The 20,790-nt window shown below is 46.3% G+C and overlaps 1 protein-coding gene across 5 annotated transcripts in view; it reads right to left on the reverse strand.

Moving 5' to 3' along the window:
• SRGAP3 (SLIT-ROBO Rho GTPase activating protein 3) overlaps positions 1–20,790 on the reverse strand; it is a 253,286-nt gene that overhangs the window by 20,895 nt on the left and 211,601 nt on the right. For 3 of the 5 annotated variants that reach the window (XM_032326257.1, XM_032326246.1, XM_032326266.1), the window contains 7 exons: positions 19,869–19,899; positions 18,689–18,749; positions 16,909–16,986; positions 8,541–8,675; positions 5,857–5,962; positions 5,411–5,638; positions 2,601–2,680 (listed from right to left, as the gene is read on the reverse strand). In XM_032326257.1, the coding sequence (XP_032182148.1) occupies positions 2,601–2,680; positions 5,411–5,638; positions 5,857–5,962; positions 8,541–8,675; positions 16,909–16,986; positions 18,689–18,749; positions 19,869–19,899 (719 nt within the window). Of the gene's footprint in view, positions 1–2,600; positions 2,681–5,410; positions 5,639–5,856; positions 5,963–8,540; positions 8,676–16,907; positions 16,987–18,688; positions 18,750–19,868; positions 19,900–20,790 lie in introns of those variants that run through there. The other 2 variants (XM_032326255.1, XM_032326273.1) reach the window with 2 other exon arrangements.

The raw sequence follows: 20,790 nt of genomic DNA on the forward strand, positions 1-20,790 counted from the left end.
TGTGCTAAGTTCCTTCATATAGGTCACATCATTTTAACCTAGGCCACAATTTTCTTGGTGCTGTCATTCTCATTTTATAGAAAAGGAAACTGAGGTCTGAAGTTACATGGCTTCCCAAAGACCCCAGGGCCATGAAGGTCTCTCCCTGTCCTTCAAATCCAGGTCTCCTTTCTCAGAGTCTAGTGTCCCTCAACTGTTCCTGCAACTCAGTATTTCTGTGACTGTTTTGATTGGGGCAGGTGTGTAGGTAAGCATCTAGGAAATGCAATTAATTTTCCTCTGAAGAATGCTCCTGATTCAGCAGCCACCACCAGCACACAGGAAATAGAGAGAAACTTTTTAGGGAGCATAAAACTGGCCCTTCTGAAGCTCGCTGTTGCCCTTTCCAGGATGATCCTTCTGCCTTTGTCCTACTCAGAAACCAGCAACCTGACAAGGAACAATCGAGAAGGGACCTTCTGTGGAAGCAGACAAGAAGCTCTGACTTGCCCTGTTCCAGGGCATTGTCTACTCTAGGAAGAGGGAGGTAGCATTTTATGAGGGGTTTTTCTTGATGGGTGAAGCCTGCTGGGTGTGTCCTGCGGATGCTTCCTCATGTACCCAGCAAGACCTTCTCTCTCTGTCCCTCCTCCTCAGGCCTGGCCCCCATAGCAGCTTTCCATCGCCCAGGCAGAGGAGCTGTGGGGAAACTCAGCATGTGTGGGAAGATGCACAGTGACCTAAGCCTCCAGCAAGATGGGCTGTGAGGATCCTCAGAGGGCACCGGACCCACCCTCCTGCAGACACACACACATCCGCCTCCACCAGCAGCTGTCCTAACAGATCTTCATGCTGAAAAATCCATCTATCTAGTGGGACAAGAGCTACTTCCCCCCAGTGGGAGAGGGAAGACAGAACAAGATCTAGAGCAAGAGGGAGCTGTGTGCACACACACGGAAATAAAGCAAGCAACAGACAGGTCAAGAAGGAAGAAGCAGAAGAGCTGGAGGTGGTAGGGCAAGAGACCAAAAAGAAGGAAAGAGAAAACCAAATCGCTACAAACAAGCAGAAGTTAGTAGCCTTCACATCTCCAAGGATATTTTCCTCAGCCCTGGATGACTGGAGCCTCTGAGGATTCTGGCAGAACTGGACATTATCCCTAGATTTGCTCTTCCACACCTGTGACTCAGGCCTGACCCATGGGCTCCCTCTTGGGCCACAGTGCTTGGTTCTTGGTAGGGTGTGTGAGTCAAGGCAGTCCAGAGACTCTACCCCGGGAGCTTTCTTAGAACCATGATGAGAAGAAAGTTCTTCTCCACTGGGACTTTGGACAAAAGGACAATGAAAGCCTAGAACTGCCAAAGGCCACCACACAGGGATATCCTATCTGAGGATGAAGCCAACACAGAGGAAAGCAGAACAGAAGATGGAGACAGATTCCTAACAAAATCAACTAAGCTGGATCCATCCATTCCTGAAGCTATGCCTAACCTAGGATTTTTCAGGTCTATGATATCTGAGGCCTTCAATGCTTAAATCAGTTTGGGCTGGAGTATCTGTCATTAGCAAGTGCAAATCCACCTATCAGTCTTAGAACCAGCTCTTTCCACTGGCACCCAGAAACCACACCTGAGTACAATATACCAGCTCTCCTAACAAAAATTGTGGCCAACAGGGCCTGGGACTGTCCCAGAGGGAAACACAGAAGCTTATAAGAAAACCTCTACATAATGATTTTTTTTCAAAGTAAAATTATCACAGGGAGAAAGGAGGACTATGCTTGGTCTATACAGGATGGTGTTATAACTCTAATAGGTCCCTTCCTCCATTGAAAAAAAAGTTTAAAAAATTATATACTACAACTGAGTTGATATAAAGATGAATATAACGCAGGCTGGATCATATTCCTTTTCTCCTCATTATTTTAAAAGAAATTAAAACATTTTTACAGGTCCTTAAAATACCCTGGACCCTGGGTACCGTGCCTATTCTCTCTAATGGTTTTGTTGCTCATATTATCCAGATTGCTTGTCTATGTGGTCCACATTCCCTAGAGATGAACCAACTCTAGTCTCCTTGTCTAGAAGGGATGGAAGGGTCCAAAGAGTCCCTCCCACCAGCACCTTTCTGGGTCATCCCTGCCTGGTTTCATCTTTGGGGCACCCATGCCCTGGGGACACAGCTTTGTTGGGCATTATTTCTGTGGATCATGGGGAGCCACTCCTAATGTGTCAGGTAACAAGACTGGGAGCTCCTCCACAACTCATGTGTCTTTCATCAAAGTGCTCCAAGTCCTAGCACAGGCTGGGTGCAGAACAGATCCCTGGTGGGGAAGGAACAGGGGCCGAAGTATGCTTCCTACTTAGCAAACTCTTGTCACTTAGGATTTGCACTTGGGCCAGGCAGGACACAGAAAGGGAGGAGACAGATGGGTAGGAGTGTGGTGAACGGGAGCGCACACGTCTCCAAGATCTTTCTGGGTCCCCCCTCTATTCTGGAGGTCAATGTGCTGACTTGCAAAGCTGGAGGGGGTTATGTGGCCAACAGAGAGGTTGGGCAGACACGAGTCAGCGTGAGAGGCTTCAGGTAAGCTCACTGGCCCCAGGTTCTCCCTCACTCACCTTCATCACTGGTGTGAGGCTCTGTGCCATTGTCGTGGTCGACTTCATCGATAGTCCCTGGCTCGCTGTGTGGACTGTCACTGCAAGAAAACGTGGGAAGGGGACACGTTGGGCTCTGCACCCTCACGCTGTCCTCAGCTTAAGTGCCAGCCCCGCCCACCTCTGCACTTGACCCAGGTCAGCCCAGGCCTGCCGTCCTTACCCATTGTACCACCCATAAGCCCTCCTAATAGAAAACTGCTGCCAGCCCCTGCAATGGGCAGCTATCCTGAATCACCTTCCCTAGCTTCCCCTAGCCCTGGAATTTGCCAGGCTGCCAATTCCTAGGTGTTCCATAAGATCCAGAGATCACTGTAAAACCCTGGCATTTATCCTCAGAAGGACCACAGGCCAAAACATGAAGGAACTCTGGAAGTGCGGTAGGTCATTTACCTAACCTGTTTCCATGTCTTACAGAGGGCGCGACATACCCAACAAGGAGGAGCAAAGCTCCCAAAGAGCAGGGCTCTCAGGGCTGCCTCAGGGTGCTGTGTGGAAAAGCCCAGGCTAGTCCACATGGCACCAGCAGGCTGGCAGCCATAATGGGCACAGGAGGAGGCAGAGTGAGTCCAGGCCTATCAGATTTGTAATTCATACACTGGGATAATTTCACCAGCCACGACCCCCTCTCTAAATGATAAGCTTCTCAAGGTCAGGGTTTGTTCCTATAGTCAGTTTTCTAACTGAGCCAGGAAGGAGTCCCGTTATATGCTCGGTAGGAGGGACACACCGATGGGTAAGTCGACAGACTCTGCCTTCAGGGGCCAGGAAATAATCTGCTGCAAGTTGAAATGTGCTATGGAGGAGCAAATGAGCAGAGACAACAGCAGAGGGGACCCACGTAGGGTGGTCGGGGAAGGCTTCTTGGAGGAAGTGACATTTGCAATGGCAGTTGAGAAAATATGGATTTCATTATGAAAAATTCTCTACTGCCTCCTGGATAAGGTCCAGATGCTACACGATGGCTTGAGACCTTTCAAAACCTGCTGGCCTGTGCGGCCTCCTCCCTCACCGTTTCCTGGGCATCTGCAACACTCTGGTCACACAGAACCACTTTCCATTTTACTGAATGCTTCAAGTCCAGAACATTCTTTGCCCACTCCTCGACTGGCTGACTCCAGTTCATCAAACAGGCCTCTGTTAAATCATTATTTCCTCCAGAAAGCCCTTCCCGACCTCGCTACATTGGTTCAGGGAGACCGTCTTCTGGAACTGTTTCCTCCTCCCCCAGAGCTCCCTGCATCAGGGATTAATCCCCTTTCAGGTTACATCCCTGACCCCCTGCCCAGAGCCAGGCCTAGGACAGACACTCGGCAACCATCTGTCCTTTCGTCAAATGAATGAATGTTGTCCACTACAGTGTGATCCTCAGCCAAATCCCCCTTTTTGGCTTTGAAAACACCTCCAATGTAATTAATAGTTTTCCTTTCTCCTGGGACACTAATGGCATTAAGAAAAGTGTGGTTATTGGATATTGTTCTTTGGTAAGTACAACATATCTTGAGGACCCTTCCCAGAACATTTAACGATCATACTGGAGGAAGAAAAGAGAATGGGTAATGGTTGCAAACACTGTGTGAAAAGCTTCTCTTTGTCCAGAAAGTATGCCTGCTGGCTGTTTAATGGCTCTGTGACAGAACAAGGACAGATGTGCTCCTGGTGCCTCAAATAATACAGCAGAGCTCGACATCTCTATGGGGGACAATGTGGGGAACACAGGGGCTGGAATGTCTCCCTTCTTTGAAGCGATTTAAGAGTCCAGGAACACTGTGATAATCAAAAGACAACCCCCCTACAGGAACCTAGCTGAAAGCAGTATGGGGAATACCTAAATGCACAGCTGTGTGTTGTCCTGGATTAGGAATAAAGAACGAATAGGAACCCTTGGCTTGTCTCTGGTGTTCTGAATCCACATTTAAAAACATTTCCTATCTTACCACATTTTAAGGTCTTAGTCTGGGGAAAGTAGTCAGCCCTGATTTTGATTAGGTTCTGACATTTTTCTCCCAAGATCCCATGTAGCACAGGTACCCAGAGGTGCCTAACTACCAACTGCTGACCTAGTGTGGAGCTCTCAAAAAACGTGAACTCACTGTGTCTGGAAGAAAGAACTCCTTTCTCAAGAGGTTGTAGTGGGGATTATTATCCACTCCCCTGCTGCCTGAGATGGGTTTGTGACTCACCCGGTCCATGACAGCTTGACATCTCCTAACCAATGTGATTTGTTCATCAAACTCGAGCCTCAGGAAGGGGATATAATTCTTGGATTTGTGTTGGGGCACTGGGGAAGAAGAAGCCCTTTTCCTGCTGGGGTTGCTGAGAGAAATGTGCTCTAAATCTGGAGTTACTAGATGCCTTCCTGAAGCCACCAAGGGAGAGACTACCTGAGAATGAAGCCAACGCAGAAGAAAACAGACCCAAGGGTTGGAGAGTGCAGGACCAAGTCCTGATGATAATAGTTGAACTCCTGGATCCAGCTATACCTGAAGCCACGATCCTCAACTTTTTAGTTAAGTCAAGTAAACTATTAACTTCCCATTTAGCTTAACCAATTTGATTTGTATTTCTGTTCCTTATAAACCAAGAGAGTTTGGGCTGATGCAACTATCTCTCATATAAGGCTGTGGCAAAGCTCAAATGAGAAAATGCATATGGAAATACAGACTATAAAGCAGTAAGAAAATCAAGGGGTTTCTTACTGTTCCTGTTCAACAGCAACAACAACGACAGCGGTGATGATAATAACAGTATTAAGAAGAATGGAATCTTACCAATATTCTTCCCCTCCAGCCATGCATTTTTCATACACAGGTCCCTCTAGCTCCCGGGGGCTGGGGAAGATGGCTTCATGATGGATGATGATGGTTTTGATGACTTCGTTGACGTGTGCCTGGCAGGACACAGGGTCCTGCCCATCAGGGATGTGCATGAGGGTGGGCCCGAAGCAGATGGCCAGGTTGTAGGGATCCATCATGTTCTCGTCGCTATACTGCGAGAGGCTACAAGAAAGGAGGTACTCACAAGTCACCTGGGAAAGGGAAATCTTTCCCCCTGTGGGTTCTTTCTTTCGAGGGCTCTACTCAACTCCAGGAGGGTTCCATGTTCTGTTTTAGGAACAGCTGCACCTGCAAAAGCCTCAGGACATCCCCTCCCAAAGGAGGCCAGAGCTGAGGCAAAGAGGGGCCACCTCCCACCCCCAAATGGCCAGGCAACTCACTGGTTGAGGAAAGCAAAGAGGTATCTCATGACCACGATAACCACTCGGGGAAGGGTGATGAGGATTTGCTGGATCTGGTGCACCCTCTCAGCTGGGTTCTCCAGTTCTGTAACACAAAGGGGCTTTTTAGGGGGTCTTTCATCCTCAGGGAGCCAGGCAGCCAACATCTCCTAGAGCAGTCCACATGGTTCAGGCCAAGACAGTTCTCTTGGTTCTAGGGATTGATTCAAGACCCTCGTCTGGCCACTCACAGCAACTGTATGAGTCAATTCATTCCCTTTTATGGATGAAGCCAGTATATACTGAGTTTCTGTCACCTGATATCTATGAGTCCTGACTAACACAGGCATGGGCCATGTTCCCTGAACCTCTTTATGAACACCAGCCGCACCACAGGCCTGGCACAGAGTAGGCTGGAAATAAGTGTTGAGTAAACAGCCAACTCTACAGCTCTATACTGGCCAAGGAGCTTGTCTCTGAGCCTGGTTTCCAGGCCCAACCTAGACAGAGAGATGCTGGTATTTTTGACATTTGGGCTATGGGCAGGAGCAGCAAGCTGGGCTTGGTAAGGAGATGGGCTTTGTGGGCTTTGCCTCGTAGAGAGGGAAAACTGGTGCGAACACTGAGCTGCCAGAGTTCTGATGTGTGCCTGCAGGGCTGATGCCCAAGCCTATGCCAGTTTCTCTCTTAGAAAACATGTTTTTCTCACATAGCCTCTCTCTCCAGCCTCCACATTCTGTCAGCATGTTCCTTCTAAAACACAGCTTCTCCTGTTTCTCCTCCATATCCTAGGCCTTTCACAGCAGGGCTTCTGCCAAGATAGCCTACCTCACCTCCTAGCTGCTGCCCCTTCCCCAAGTTATCTGAAGATGATACGGAGTCATGCTTCTCAAATGAGGTGGCAGTGCATCTCTGGGCACTTACAAATTCATGGGGCATTCTTTGGGGTAGTCACAATGACCTAGAGGGAACAATTGGCATCTGGGATCCAGGGGTCAGGGTGCCAAGTATCCTGAATGTATGGGACACACAATATGGCACTGCGTTACCCTAAATGCCAACAGGACCCCCACGGACAAACTCTGTGCCAGGCTGCCTTCACCATGATCTCCCTCTCACAAAAGGCCTTCCTGCCCCTGGGCCTTTGCACACACTGGTGATCTCTCTACTCTACCCAGTAGACTCTAGCCTACCTTCAAAGTCTGAAACCAAGGGGCCTTGCCCAAGCCTCCCCACAGAGCTAAAGGTCCTTGGATGTTTACTGACTCCACTGCCCTTTATAGAGGCCACTCCCCGTCCTCAGCTTCAGTCATCAGTCCACTTCAATACATCACTTTCTTAAATACATTTATTTAAAGAGGAAATTTTACCTCATTCTGTAAATGAGAAACCAGGATCACTTGCTCTGATTAGGAGGTAACATAAAAATAGATAAAATGAAAGCAAAACAATGTTACTAAATTCTAGGTAGTTTCTGAGACTGAGGCCTCATCTCTCTGTTTAGAAGGGAGACTGACCTCTGAAATTTTCTCCTGGATGTAATCGCAGGGTTTGGGAGGGAACTGAGAAAGGATTTTTTTCGCCCACAGCGTGATTCAAGATGTGATCCAATGTATGTAATGTTAGGAGCTTATACCAAAGGCCAAGAGGCTTGTCCCCTCAGGGCTATGCGCCGAAACTAGACTAATGGGACTTCTGGAAACACTAGCTGAGCACATGACACAGAGCTCAGATACGGTTGGGCCTTTGTGGCCTGGAATTTCTGAGGGTGATGTGGAGCTTGAAGTGCATCTGGAAAGATGAGCAGGAAGCAGTGTGGAGGAGAGCGGGGCAGAGGAAGCGTCTTTCATAATGGCAGGCGAGAGGCTTGAAGCTCCAACCCGCTGGAGCAGTTTCCTGGCTGCAAATCCCTCTCAGGACATTGTGAGAAGCATTGCGGGTATTGCTGGGCATGGGACAATTTTCTGTAAATCACAGTTTATTCTAAAACACTAAGACTCTCATATTGTAATATTGAAAGTTTATTTTTAAAAATTCCCAAAATATTGCCTTGGATTTGGGCATTGTACAGTCAAGGTAACTTGATTTCAGCCCCCTAGACTGGGCTTCTGCCTTCATCCAAAAGAACTCCAATGGCTTCTGACATCAGAAGAAGCTCACAGTCAATTTATTTTCACCATTTTACTCGCCTGTCATGTTGCTGACTTGACTCCCAGACCCTCTATGGTTCCCTATTACCCAAGGGGAAAAGTTCCAAAATCCTTGCAGAGTCATTCCCCTCTTTCTCTATTTTACCCTTCCAGCCTCTTGCACCATTCACTGGCTAGAACACCTTCCTCTGGTCCCTTTAGTCTGTGTGTCCCCAAAGTCTTCCCAGGATACTCGGTCCACTCCTCTTGGAAGGCTCTGCTCACATAACTCTCTCAGCTGTGATCTGCAAAACCAAGCTTTCCTCTGCCTCTTCTGAGCTACATCCATACCCAATGGTACCATGCCATTTTCCATTATAAACCATCTTATTATCTCTACAACTAGTTTTTAAGTTCTATGAGAACGAGGGCCATACTGCTCCTTTCATGCTATCCCTCCCATGTGCCTAGCACAGCAATGAGCCCATAGAACAACTTCAATAAAGGTACGTCACACAATCGATCCCTCTACCATACCACCTAGGAAATACTTACTAATAGTAGATATCAAATCTTGAAACCTTTCCTTAGGAAAGAGTGGGTTTTCCAGTCCTCGGAAATACAGTTTTAAAACACCAGCGACTGAATTGATATCTCGTTCATTTTGATCATCCACAAGGGGGTCTTCGCCTGAGAGGAGAGAGGAGATGATAATTCAGCCTGGTAAGGAGGCAGGAAATGTGCATGTGGTGGGGGGGATGGCCTGGTGTAGCCTGAACTCGGGGAGACATAGATGGGCAGCCCCCTTGACAGAGCAAGTTTAGAGTTCAACCTGATGTTGAAAATGTTCAACTCGATGGAAATATTGTAAAAATAAAAAACTGAAATCACCCTTCACTCATGCTCATTAACCTACACTCATCTTTCCATATTTGCTTTCTCTCTTTACTCACATTTATTATTACTCAATGATTTGGGAGTATTTTGTAGGCATCACAAAATGCCATTGCTAAATACTTCAACACATTTCTCCTAAGAATAAGGATATTCTCCTACATAAGCACATAACATTGTTACACCTAAGAAAATTAACAATAGTTCAAAACACCATCTCATATACAGCCCACATTCAAACATTCCCAATTGTCCGGTATTTCATAGAATTTTTTCAGAGGCTAAGATCTAATCAACATAATTCATTTGGTTGTTATGTTTCCTTAGTCTTTAGAATATAAAAGAGGCCCCAACGTTTTTTATTGTTTGGTTTTTTATAATGTTGCCTCTTCTGAGGAGTCCAGGCCACTTGCCTTTTGGAATGCCTCCCACTCTGCATTTGTCAATGTTTCCTCATGATTAGATTTAAGTTAAACATTTTGGGCAAGAATTGTACATTGGTGATGTTATGGACACTACACTGGATCCAGAGGCACGTAATGTCAGCCTGTCTTGGTGCTGGTGATATGAAGTTTGATCCATGGATAAAGGGGGTGACCTCCAGATCTCTGCACTATAAAATCTATTTTCCCCTTTGCAATAGTAGGTGTTAAATATAAAATGTTTTTGAAAATAACAAGTGATCTATGCGTAAGTCATTGTGCTCAACATGTTTCACCCAGTGCTTTTAACCTCCAGTGATGATTTTAGCCTAAATCAATTAATTTCCTGGGGTTACAAAATGATGAATTTCTAATTCTGTCATTCCTTCTATATTCGTTAGCATTCTTCCATAAAGAAGAGGCTTCCCCATGCTCCCTTTAAATTATTATCATCATTATTATTATTTTTATCTAACATCTTTCTGGGATTGTTTTTGTAATTTTTAATTTAATGTGTTATAATCCATTATCATCACTATTCTTTGGGATGTTCAGATTATCCCCAATTTTGCCAGGGACAAATGTCCTTTATAGGTGACCTCCACTGAGCATACCCTTGCTTTCTGGCATAAAAGATACTCATGCATCACTTTATACTTCCCCTGACCCAGTTCTGGAATCAAACATTTCTCTAAGGAGTTCTGTTTGCTTTTTGTAGGGAATGGCATTTAGAGACCAAGAACTAAGTTCCAGGTGTGCTCATTGGTACAGGAGTGCTATAAAGAGCTCCTAAACCTTTCAGGGGGTAGAGGGAGAATACATATTTTTTTTTTCATGAGTCTACACAGTTACTTCCAATTCATATTTAAGATTCAACATTTGCTTTATCTTCATTTATTTTATATTTGTATTTCACTTTGCTTAGTGAAAAATCATGGTTCTGAATCACATTAATAATGTACTTCTATATCTGCCTTATTCTATAATATACATAACATAGTTTTGAAATGTTAATAGCAATATCACCACTAACAATAAACCTCCTACATAAAATTTAAGATTTCTTTGCAGGGCTTTTGTTTTTGTTTGGGGGGCAAGGGGTTAGTCCTCAGAAAATATCCTGCTAGGGGCGCCTGGGTGGCTCAGTGGGTTGATGCCTCTGCCTTTGGCTCAGGTCATGATCCCGGGGTCCTGGGATTGAGCCCCGCACCGGGCTCTCTGCTCAGCCAGGAGCCTGCTTCCTCCTCTCTCTGCCTGCCTCTCTGCTTACTTGTGATCTCTCTCTGTCAAATAAATAAATAAAATCTTCAAAAAAAATTAAAAAAAATTAAGAAGAAAGAAAATATCCTGCTAAAAATGAGTGGTCAGAAGACAGAAAGAACATGAGTGGTTGCCTAGGGTGGGGGGCTGAGGTTTAGAGAGTCTCATGAGTAACTACTCCTTGTGGGTACAAAGTGGGTACAAAGTTTCTTTTGGGGATGAAGAAAAATTTCTGAAATTGGATTACGGTGATGTGCACAATTCTAGTATATTGTACACATACTAGAAACCACTGAACTGTATTATTTAAAAATGGGTGAGCTTTATGGTATATAACTCAATAAAGCTGTCAAAAATATATGACCAGAGCACATTTTCAAAAGTTACTCTCTTTGTGATGATCAATTTGATACATAGCTTGTTTCTATTTCTGTTTAATTTTAGGGACTGATTTTTTTTAATACCTTATTTATTTATTTGACAGACAAAGATCACAGAGGCAGTAGGCAGAGAGGCAGGCAGAGAGAGGAGGAAGCAGGCTCTCGAGCAGAGAGCCCAATGCGGGGCTCGATTCCAGGACCCCGGGGTCATGACCTGAGCCAAAGGCAGAGGCTTTAACCCACTGAGCCACGCAGGTGCTCCCGGGACTGACTTTTTTTTAAAGAACTCCTTTCTTAAAAATTTTGCAGTTTTAAAAATATAAAGCAGTTACATTGTCCAAAAGTCAAAACTAGATAAAAAATTACATCCAGACAAGTCCTACTCTTCTCCTTTCCCTTTCCCACCTTACATTTAACCATTTTCATCAACTTCTGGTTTGCCCTGTGTTTTCTTCTCCCACAATAAGCAAATATATATATATGAGAATTTTTATTTCCCTCTATTTTTTTTTACAGAAAATGTAAGTAGTATATAATACTGCAACATATTGCTTCTTTACTTCACAATAAATACTAGAAATCCCTCCATATCAGTTCTTAGAGATCTCCCTCATGCTTTTTTTTTTTTTTTAATGGTTACAAAATACTCTATTTCACTGGTCCACCATGACTTAACCATGGTTAAGTCTATGGATTGAATTAATCTATGAATTGACATGTGACTTCTTTCCAATCTTTAGCTCTTACAAATATTGCCACAACAAATAATCCTGTGTGTGTGTTTTATATTTGTGGAGGTGCATCTCTGGTCAGGTCTTAGAAGTGAGACTGTGGGTCAAAGGGTACATTTCATTCAACATAGCCAAATTCTGTCCTACTGGGGCGGCGCCATTCTACACTCCTACTGGCAACACAGGAGAATGGCTTTTTCCCACAGCCATGACCATAGAATGCTGTCAATCTTTCTATTTTTCCCCCCATTGGACAGGGAAAATGATACCTCATCCTGGGCTGTTCAGCTCGATCCCCCTAAGTTTCCCGTGGAGGAGGTGAAAGGAGACACAGAGCAATCCATCCACCCCCTCTCTGAAGGTGCTGACAGATGTCTGCACAACGAGCTTTTCCTCCTTCTCCCAGAACAGCCCACAGAATGTTCTAAGACTGGCAAGCAGCGAAGAGCAGAGCTGGATATTCATACTTGGATCTCTTTACTCCACCTCCGTAGGAAAAGAACGCCTGTCATTGCCAGGGCCTCTGCTAGCCCCAACACGCTTCATTGCAAATGAGAGAGGGCCCCCACCCCCCACTTGTTCCTGAACCAGGTGCTGTGGCTTACAGAGCATGAACCAGAGCTCATGCTCCCACCTGCCCTCTTTGGCTGAGCACCCCCACTCCATGCCCAGCCTGAATGACGGTATGTGGCTGCCAGACACCGACGTTCCATAGCCCAACCTCTCAGATACCCCCAGAGAACAGGAGAATTCCTTGTGAGGAAAGACGAGAGAAAACATAAAAAAGCACTGCCTATACTGATATAGCACTTCTCAAGTGAGAAGCACATTCGCACACATGATCTCCCTTAATCCTCCCAAGAGCATTGCCTGGCACTGAGGAAGGTGTGGTTCCAATACCACCGTTCTCTCCAGTGAGAAAACTGAGGCCCAACAAGCAAAACAACTTGGCCACATTCACTGTCAAAACAGACACCAGCAGCTCCCAGGGCTCATAATGCCTGGGAGATATTCTTCTTTTTACCAGTGTCTGTCTGTCTGCTTCCATGCCTCTCTTCCACCTTCCTTCCTTTAGAGTAGAATCCCAACCTTTTCTTTTTCTTTCTCAAGAAAAAAGTTTCTCTGAATGCTCCACACATAAAACAAAGCTGTCTTAGTTGAGCTGGGAGGAGAGGTCCATACCTCCCCGCAAGCCCCCTCTCTGTTCCTATAGTACTCCTTGAAGCCCCTCTGAAGGACCAGAAAAGTTCAAAACCTTTGGACTGCAATTAGCTATTTCTCTATGTATTAGCCCATATGACCTTTGGGTTCTCATGATTCAAAAGCACATGGATTTTTCTTCTCCACAGTGCATATTAGCTCCCCTCACCAAGCACGATCCACATATGGACTTTATATATACACATATATACTACCTATGTATGCACGCGCGTGCTTGTGTGTACACACATGCGCGCGCACACGCACACACACCATTTGATCTTGCTTTTCCACCCTGAAGGCACTTAGTCCATGAAAGGAACCATCCAAATATTCCAAATATTCTCTCCACCTAGCCCAAGACTTTGGCTCTCTGCAGGGCAAGTCAATTTTGGTTCCAGAAACAACCAGAATTCCAGACCTCAGGATGAGGAGGACAGTTTGTGGGAATGGTGGCTTTCTCCAGGAGAAAGCTAAACTCTAGGCAAGTCTGAGAGAAAGCTGTATTCACACTGGGCTGCTACCTTCCTGGGGGAGGAGGGATTGTTACCCAGCAGCCCTGCCTGCAGTGCCCTCTTAGCCAGGTCACCGGGCACTGCGGGAGACTTGACAGCAGGGCTGTCGGTGCAGAGTGTGAACACAGTGTATGCTCACAGGCTCTCAGGAAACCTGCCACCAGATGGGGTACATGGCAGGAAGTTCACAGGTGGCCTCTCATACAAGGACAGTTAGTTCTGTGGCCACAGGTTCTCCTAAGCCCCATCTTTGGCTCCTCAACAGGACAGCTCCTCCCGGCATCTCCCTTTTATACTCCTCTCCCTGGGACAGGATTTAGATTTCTGAAGGGCCAGGGCGAGAATGTGTGAGACCCCACATGCCATGACTTCAGCCTCAGATCCAAACCCTATCTTGATCTGCACAGGTGAGAGGCCATTGACTCCCCTTCCAGTCACCTTCCACATAAGGAAAGCCTCCTGGCAGCTCTCTCATTGTTGCATACAAAGGGGACAGCGGATAGGTCTGTGGGGAGGAAAAAAAAGAGTTTTCCCAGGAAAACGGGCCTGAGAGACAACAGCAAAGCATGGCTCTCTCCATGGCAGGGCTACTGATTTCCTATCCTCCTGTGGGGTTTTGCCTTTGTTTTGCCAGACTGCAGAAAGAGCTCAAAACTTGCATAAGCTTAAGGCTTACTGACAGCAAAAAAAATCATATCATTATCATTTCCGCCTCAACTAAAACCCTGGCTGGCTCATGTCAGAAGAAAAAGAAAGTGGGTTTAGGGATAATAAGTCAAGAATGAATTTCCTACATGTTGTAATTTTTCAGAACCTTAAAGAAAACGGATCTGTGCTCCTTTCAACAGCCTCATACAAGAAATGTAGGCAAGGGGTGCCTGGGTGGCTCAGTGGGTTAAAGCCTCTGCCTTCCGCTCAGGTCCTCAGGTCATGATCCCAGGGTCCTGGGATCAAGCCCCGCATTGGGCTCTCTGTTCGGAAGACAGCCTGCTTCCTCCTCTCTCTCTGCCTACTTGTGATCTCTGTCTTTCAAATAAATAAATAAAATCTTAAAAAAGAAAGAAAGAAAGAAATGTAGGCAAGAAGTTCACCCAAGAGAGAAGGAAGGGGCCAAGGAATAGAAAGACCCAAATCTCCTTGAACAAATGGGACAGGGTAGGCACCCTGCAAGGACTGAGGGACTTACCTTTTAACAAATAAAAGGAAGAAAGGAAAAATGCACAATGCACTGGTTTAAAAAGAAAATTCAGTCACAAGTTAGAGTGTGTGGGATGGAAGAGCGGGTGAGGAGAGAAATACTGAGCATCCCTAGCCTCGGTCACCTGGTTGCCCAGTGCGAAGAAATGCGGCAGGGGTGCGAAGAATACCAGTTTCAGGTGAGGTGGGAGGTGACCCTGAGGGTTAGCTGAGTAAGGAGCCAAACCCAGGGCACTTGGTTGGTGAACTTCAAGAAGCAGAAAAAGTAACCGGGAAATCTGGGCAGCAGCGAGCCCACAGAAGCCAGGAATGGATTTTTCTAAAAAAGACATACCAGGAGCGGTTTGTTTGTTTTTGTTTGTTTTTAGAATAAGCCACAGTTCACCACAGGTTCAGGCAGAGCAGAAAGATATGGCTGCTGCAAACATGAGATTCATTCTGGAATGAGGGAGAGAGGGAGGGGGTGAGCCAATTTGCATACTTGAGACAAGGAAAAAGCAGAAAACATTTTTGCTGCTGAGACTTGGGTCAGGTGATCTCTACCCAGTGGGGCTCTGCGCAGCGGAGCTCTGCCCAAAGTGATCCAAGGCCTATTTGGAGCAGGCACCCAAGCAAGGGACAGAAGGCAATGATCTCAGAAAATCACATTCAAGAAGAAAAGAAAGCGGTGCTCTTGGGGCAGGATTAGTTCCAGGCTGCCTGGTATCAGAAAGTTACTCACAGAACCTAGGGAAATAGGGAAATTCGAGGCAGGGGCAATTGCCAGGCTGGAGGCCCTGTGCAGTGAATTTACCCATGAGATTTAAGGAATTCTGTAATGCAATGAGACCAAGAAGATGGAACCAACAAAGATTCCAGACCCGGTTCTGTTCATTTACAATGAACACAGGGCAGCAGGGGTGCTACGGAGTTGGGAGAAATGAAGAGACAAAACTTTGGTTTGGGCTGTCCAGTGTTGTCAAGAGAAGCTCAGAGAATAATGACTAATACTTCCATCAGGGAGGCTGATGGGAGATGCCTCTTGCTTCCAGGCCTTTGCATATGCTATTTCCTTAGCCTGGAATGACCGTTCCCCACTTTTTCTGGTTCTTACTCCTTAAGCCTCAGCTTGGGCATTTCCTTTTCCATTCAAGAAGACTCCTCTGGGTTTACTACTCCTCCCCACCCCAACCAAGCTGGGCTAGGGGTTCCCATACCACCTAGTACTTACTCCATTGTCTGCTTAAACTGGCTCCCTACTAGTCATGACTATCTTTTGCTCCTGTTGTATTTCTAGGCTCTGGCACAGTAAGGGCCCAGTGAATGCATGCTTGTTGGGATGGCAATAAACTCATAAGGAGGAGCTTGTAGCAGGGGAATTCTGGGGCTCCCTGGTTCTCAGCGCCCAAGATCCCTCAGCTCCTCTTGCTCCTTCAGCAAGATCCTGGAGCAGACTCTAAAACAGAAGCTCCACAGGACATTAGGAGGCCATCAAGCACCACATCCAGTCAAATCCTGCGTTCCGAACCCGAACTCTGCACCTACCTCTCTCAAAGGTTCAAAGCCAGAGTGCCAAGGGCCACAGAGGTCTGTGCTGGGGGCCATGGCACTGACTGCCTGAGGCTCACAGAGTGCTTCCTCCACTCCAGGCCACAGATAGAACTGTGGGGAACAGTGAAGGGATGAGTTTGCTCAGGAGGCACCCTCTCCAGAGGAAGCTGGATAATAAGTAGGGAGACTTCCAGGGCTAGAACTAGGGGAGAGGCCTGCTCGGAGCACAGCCAACAGGGACAAACCAAATACCTTCCAAAACTATTAGGAAGATTATGTAGAAGGAGGGGTAAGAACATGCTTTGTAAATTGGGACATGATATATTACAGGAAAATGGGTTCAGATTGGGGTCCTCAATTTTTTTTTTTTTTTTTGGCCAAGATTTTACATTAAAAAAAAAGTTAAGATATTCTAAAAGTCACTCAGTATTATCTGTATTCTTCCAACTTTTCTTTTAAAAGCAGCAGCCTTTTTGATTCACATTATAATTTCACATGCTTTCCCTTTTTCCCAGCAACTACTGTACAGTCGCTAGAGAGAGCTGTGCTGGTAAATGTTTCACAGCCAACTCTTTAGACGGAAAAAGACAAAGATCTTTGGCATTTGCCAATTTCTGCAGTGTAAATACTCCTGCCTTGGCTGGTTTCAAGCTACCAAGGGGAAAGCACCGAATGTAGCCGGAAAGAGATATCGATACGAGCCAGCCCCAGCACATTGCTGGCTCTGAGACACACAGCAACACCCGTCCTGGCTTCCTCTAGACACAAGCTTGAGATGGTGACTCTGCACCTACCTCTCTCAAAGGAATTTTTTATGTCATTGACTTCAACCTGAGATCCTGGAACTCGGAAGATCCCTTGTTGTTGGAGTCCTAAAAGAAACAAACAAACAGAAAATGCCATGATGCCTTGAGCTCATCAGACTGCTGGGCACACATGATTCTCCCCGTTGCTTGTCTCTTTCTCCTACCACTCTTCACAAGGGTCTTTCCCAGTAAAGATCTCCTGAGAGAAGCCCAAAAGTAGCCTTTGCAATTAACTTCATCTGGCCAAAATACTCTGCACCATCCTGCTTCATGTGTCTGTGATCTCTTGTTGGGGTTTGAAGGAAAAGGCCATAAGAGGTTGATATCAACACTGGACCAGTGAATAACAACTTCCAGTCTAGCCGAGGTGCACTTTGCCTATCAAGTATGCCAGGGGCACTGGCACCAAGGAGCTTGGCCTGAGTTTACAAATGCCATTTCAATGTAACAGCCACAGAGATTCTGAACAACAATGACCAATATCATTCACTTGACCATTCCCACCCTCTGCCTATTCAGACATCTTCTTCCTTCCAGGAAAAGCTGGAGTCTAGAGTGCATGCTGGCCTGGGACCGAGGAGCTTGGGGGACATTAAATTATCAAAGAAAAGGAATCTTTTTCTTATGTGCTTCTGCAAGGCCATAACAAGGGGGCCACCCCAACAGCTGATATAAAGTAACAATGCGGATCGGAATCTATGGGGCTGAACAGTAACCTATAGAATTGAAGGAATTAAAGGGCCTCTCTCATCTTGAATGGGAATTCGTGGGGTGACTGTGATCTTCACCCTCACATTTAGTTTTTCTATATAAAACAACCCTTCACATTAAAATTTAGGAAAGTGTTTACCTCTAAATGGCAGGCTTTAGTCCAAGTTTGGTTTGTACATAGTACGTGCTCAATAAAAACATGTTTCTGTCTTTCCTAACCAATCTTGAATCTCTACCTCCTGTGTCTTATATCCCACCACCCCCAACATATTCCCATTCAGTCACACTTGTCTTCCTTCCCATATTAGACCTTTACACCTGCCGGGCACAGCTGGCTGCTTCTACTCAAATATCAGCCCCTCAGAGACGTTTCTACTTACCATCTTAGCCAAACACAGCCCTGCCACCCTTTAGCCATTCTCTATCCCCTTTTTGTTAGTTCCTTGGCATTATCACTACCTGAAGTTATATGATTTCTTTATCTGCTTATTTCCTTGCCCTTCTAACTGGTAATGTAAGCTACTTAGAGCCAGCACCTTACCTGTCTTATTCATGCCTGTATACCCACTGTCAGAACAGTGCTTGCTCTGAACTCTGAAAATCAATTTTTAGAGGAGCAAATGAATGAATAGATGGAAGCCCAAGGGCAGCGCTGGCGACACCATGGTTAGCACATCCCAGACATTCTAATTCCTTTCTGGAACTGACTAGAGCCAGTTAACTGACCATTCACTGCCCAACTACCTTCAGTGCTCAAAACACAGACCCCTGAGGTGGGGTGGGAGGCATGAAGGAACTGAAACGGTTCTCCTACCCATGCCCTCCTTGATCCTTCGTTTTCCTAGTTCCTCGGTCTTCTCACGGACACCTTCGTCCCCAGACACACAAGGCTCAAAAAGGCACTCAGCACAGCACCTGTGCTAAGAAGCGCTTTCTCTCTAGGAAGCAGGGCAGTAATGGGAAATCCTCTGAGACGGGTTAAAACCTCATTTCCTGTGAGGACAGCCCTGCGCCTGCTCTGGAGAGAGCGGAGAACACGCCCCGGGACTGCGCTTACCGTATAAATTGATGTACCGAATGCAGCTCTCGACTACAAGCGGGATAGCTTGTCCTGAGTCCTGAAGAGAAACAGTCGTGAGTTGTACTGGGCTCGGCAGCCACCACAGGGAAAAAGACACTGCAAACACAGATTATGAACTCAAGCCAGAATATTAGTACCATCGGATTAGCTGGAAAATAAGCAAAGAGCTGCTAATCCTCAAGTCTCCACAAACAGTTAAAACAGAAGGTCTTCAGTTAGGTGCAGAAAAAGGCATAGCTATGATAATTGGAAAGAAATGCTCTGTCTTCTTACTTAGCTGGGAAGAAATCAGGGCTCAGAAGGCTTGGCAGGCACATCTGGGAAGGGGAGGGAACCCATTGCTCGGAGAGGGCTGGAGTTCGCTCTTGAAGAGTGCTTCGCCTTCCCCTCCACGTTGTCCCACTCAACCCTATGCTCCCAGTGCTCAAGGATAAAAAGGCAGGATTGAGACCTCCTTCTAGCACTGCAGTACCTGATGCTTGAAATAAGAAGAACGCACTAAGGGAAGCAAGGATGGCCCCCAAGGGTCCTTTTGAGCTCTGAGAAAGGAAGGTCAGGTCTACTCCTGAGGTTACAACCTAAACATCCAGATGGATACTTTGTTCAACAATAAAGGTGTTATAAGGAGAAGTTCTAGAAACAGCTAACGTCAGCCACTGACCACTGAGTGGCCAACCTTAGTCAAAAAGGCTGAATAAGACACAGCTCTAAACTTACGCAGGGCAGGGGGTATGAATATATTTTCAATTGCATCTTCCTAGACAGGCCCACAACCACAAAGAGCTGGGCAACGGGTAGTTTTCTCTCGGATTCCATAATTGGTTGATCGCTCTATTATTCCAAATCACTTGAAGAGCACAAAATACTTTTTTAAACTTTCTGTAAAAGGGGCCAAATTAAATTACTAATCTCCTCAGATGAGGAAAAAAGGCACTTGTAATATGTTCATGTAAGAGACAGAAAAACCCCACGAATTTCGATGCCTTTGTGGCTCCTCCACACCCCATCTGTGAAGCCTCTCCTTAGTTAACAACAGTCAGAGAGAGGATAAAATGGACCCTGTGGCTATACGCAAGGTGGGCCCTGCTCTAGAAGTCAGTACTAAAGACAGGTTCCATCCAGTTGAACGGGGCTAACGGACCTTTCTAGTAAATACCTGGTTCCTGGTTCGAGCATTTCTTCTTCCTCTGATAACAAAAAATAAACAGGCAGCAGAGCAGGAGAAAAAGAAAAGATTACGCAGGAGTAAGATCAGTTAGAGTAAGCAGATCCTTCAGAGTCCGTGAACGCGGAAATGCAATGGCAGCCAGCAATGGTCCTGGGGTGATGGCCAAACAGCCTGCCGGTGGGGAGGGCTGCCCCTGCACCTCAGGGCCTCGTAGGGGCTCTGCGCCCTGCCCCCAGCCAGCCTGCCGGGTGCCTGCCTTGGACACCAGGTGGCAAAGGGGCCTCTATCAGTTGTTGGCAAGCACAGGGATGGTGTGTACAGAGCCTGTTCCTTGTCCCACCTTTAGCTTCTCCTCAACACAGGGGCTGTTCACTCACCAATGGGCAAGGGCCCACCTAAGACACCTAAGGTTAGCCCAGCTGCCCACAAGAAGGAGGGACACACACCTTCAGGCATCTACTGTAACACTGGCCCTGCAAGTCAATTCGGGAAACCTCATTTCACCAAGTGAATTTCACCAAGATTGTGTTTATGAGGTGTCCTCTGGCTACAACCTGACAGGATTCCACCTGATTCCAACTTCAAACAGCTTCCATGGTTTCTGACCAAATGCCCCAGGTAGCTTTCCTGGGTGCTCATTGGCTTTGCTCTCCTTCTTACTCCCTGACCCTCACAGTGGCACTGAGAATACCTCAGGGAATCCCAAAGCAGAGAAAAGCCTGGGTGGGGGGGATGGCAGGAGGGGGTCAAAATGCTTTTATGGTCTTGTAGGTAGAACTGGAGGCTTTACTGTCACAAAGCCACCCATTTTCAGGCGAGCTCCATGGATTCTTTCTTCCGTATGTGCAGCAGGCCAGGCTCTGGGGTATGAGCTTTATTTCATTTGGGCTCCTTGAGAGGCTGACCTGAA

The sequence above is a fragment of the Mustela erminea genome, chromosome 1 (assembly GCF_009829155.1).
Source record: "Mustela erminea isolate mMusErm1 chromosome 1, mMusErm1.Pri, whole genome shotgun sequence".
Classification (NCBI taxonomy): Eukaryota; Metazoa; Chordata; class Mammalia; order Carnivora; family Mustelidae; genus Mustela; species Mustela erminea.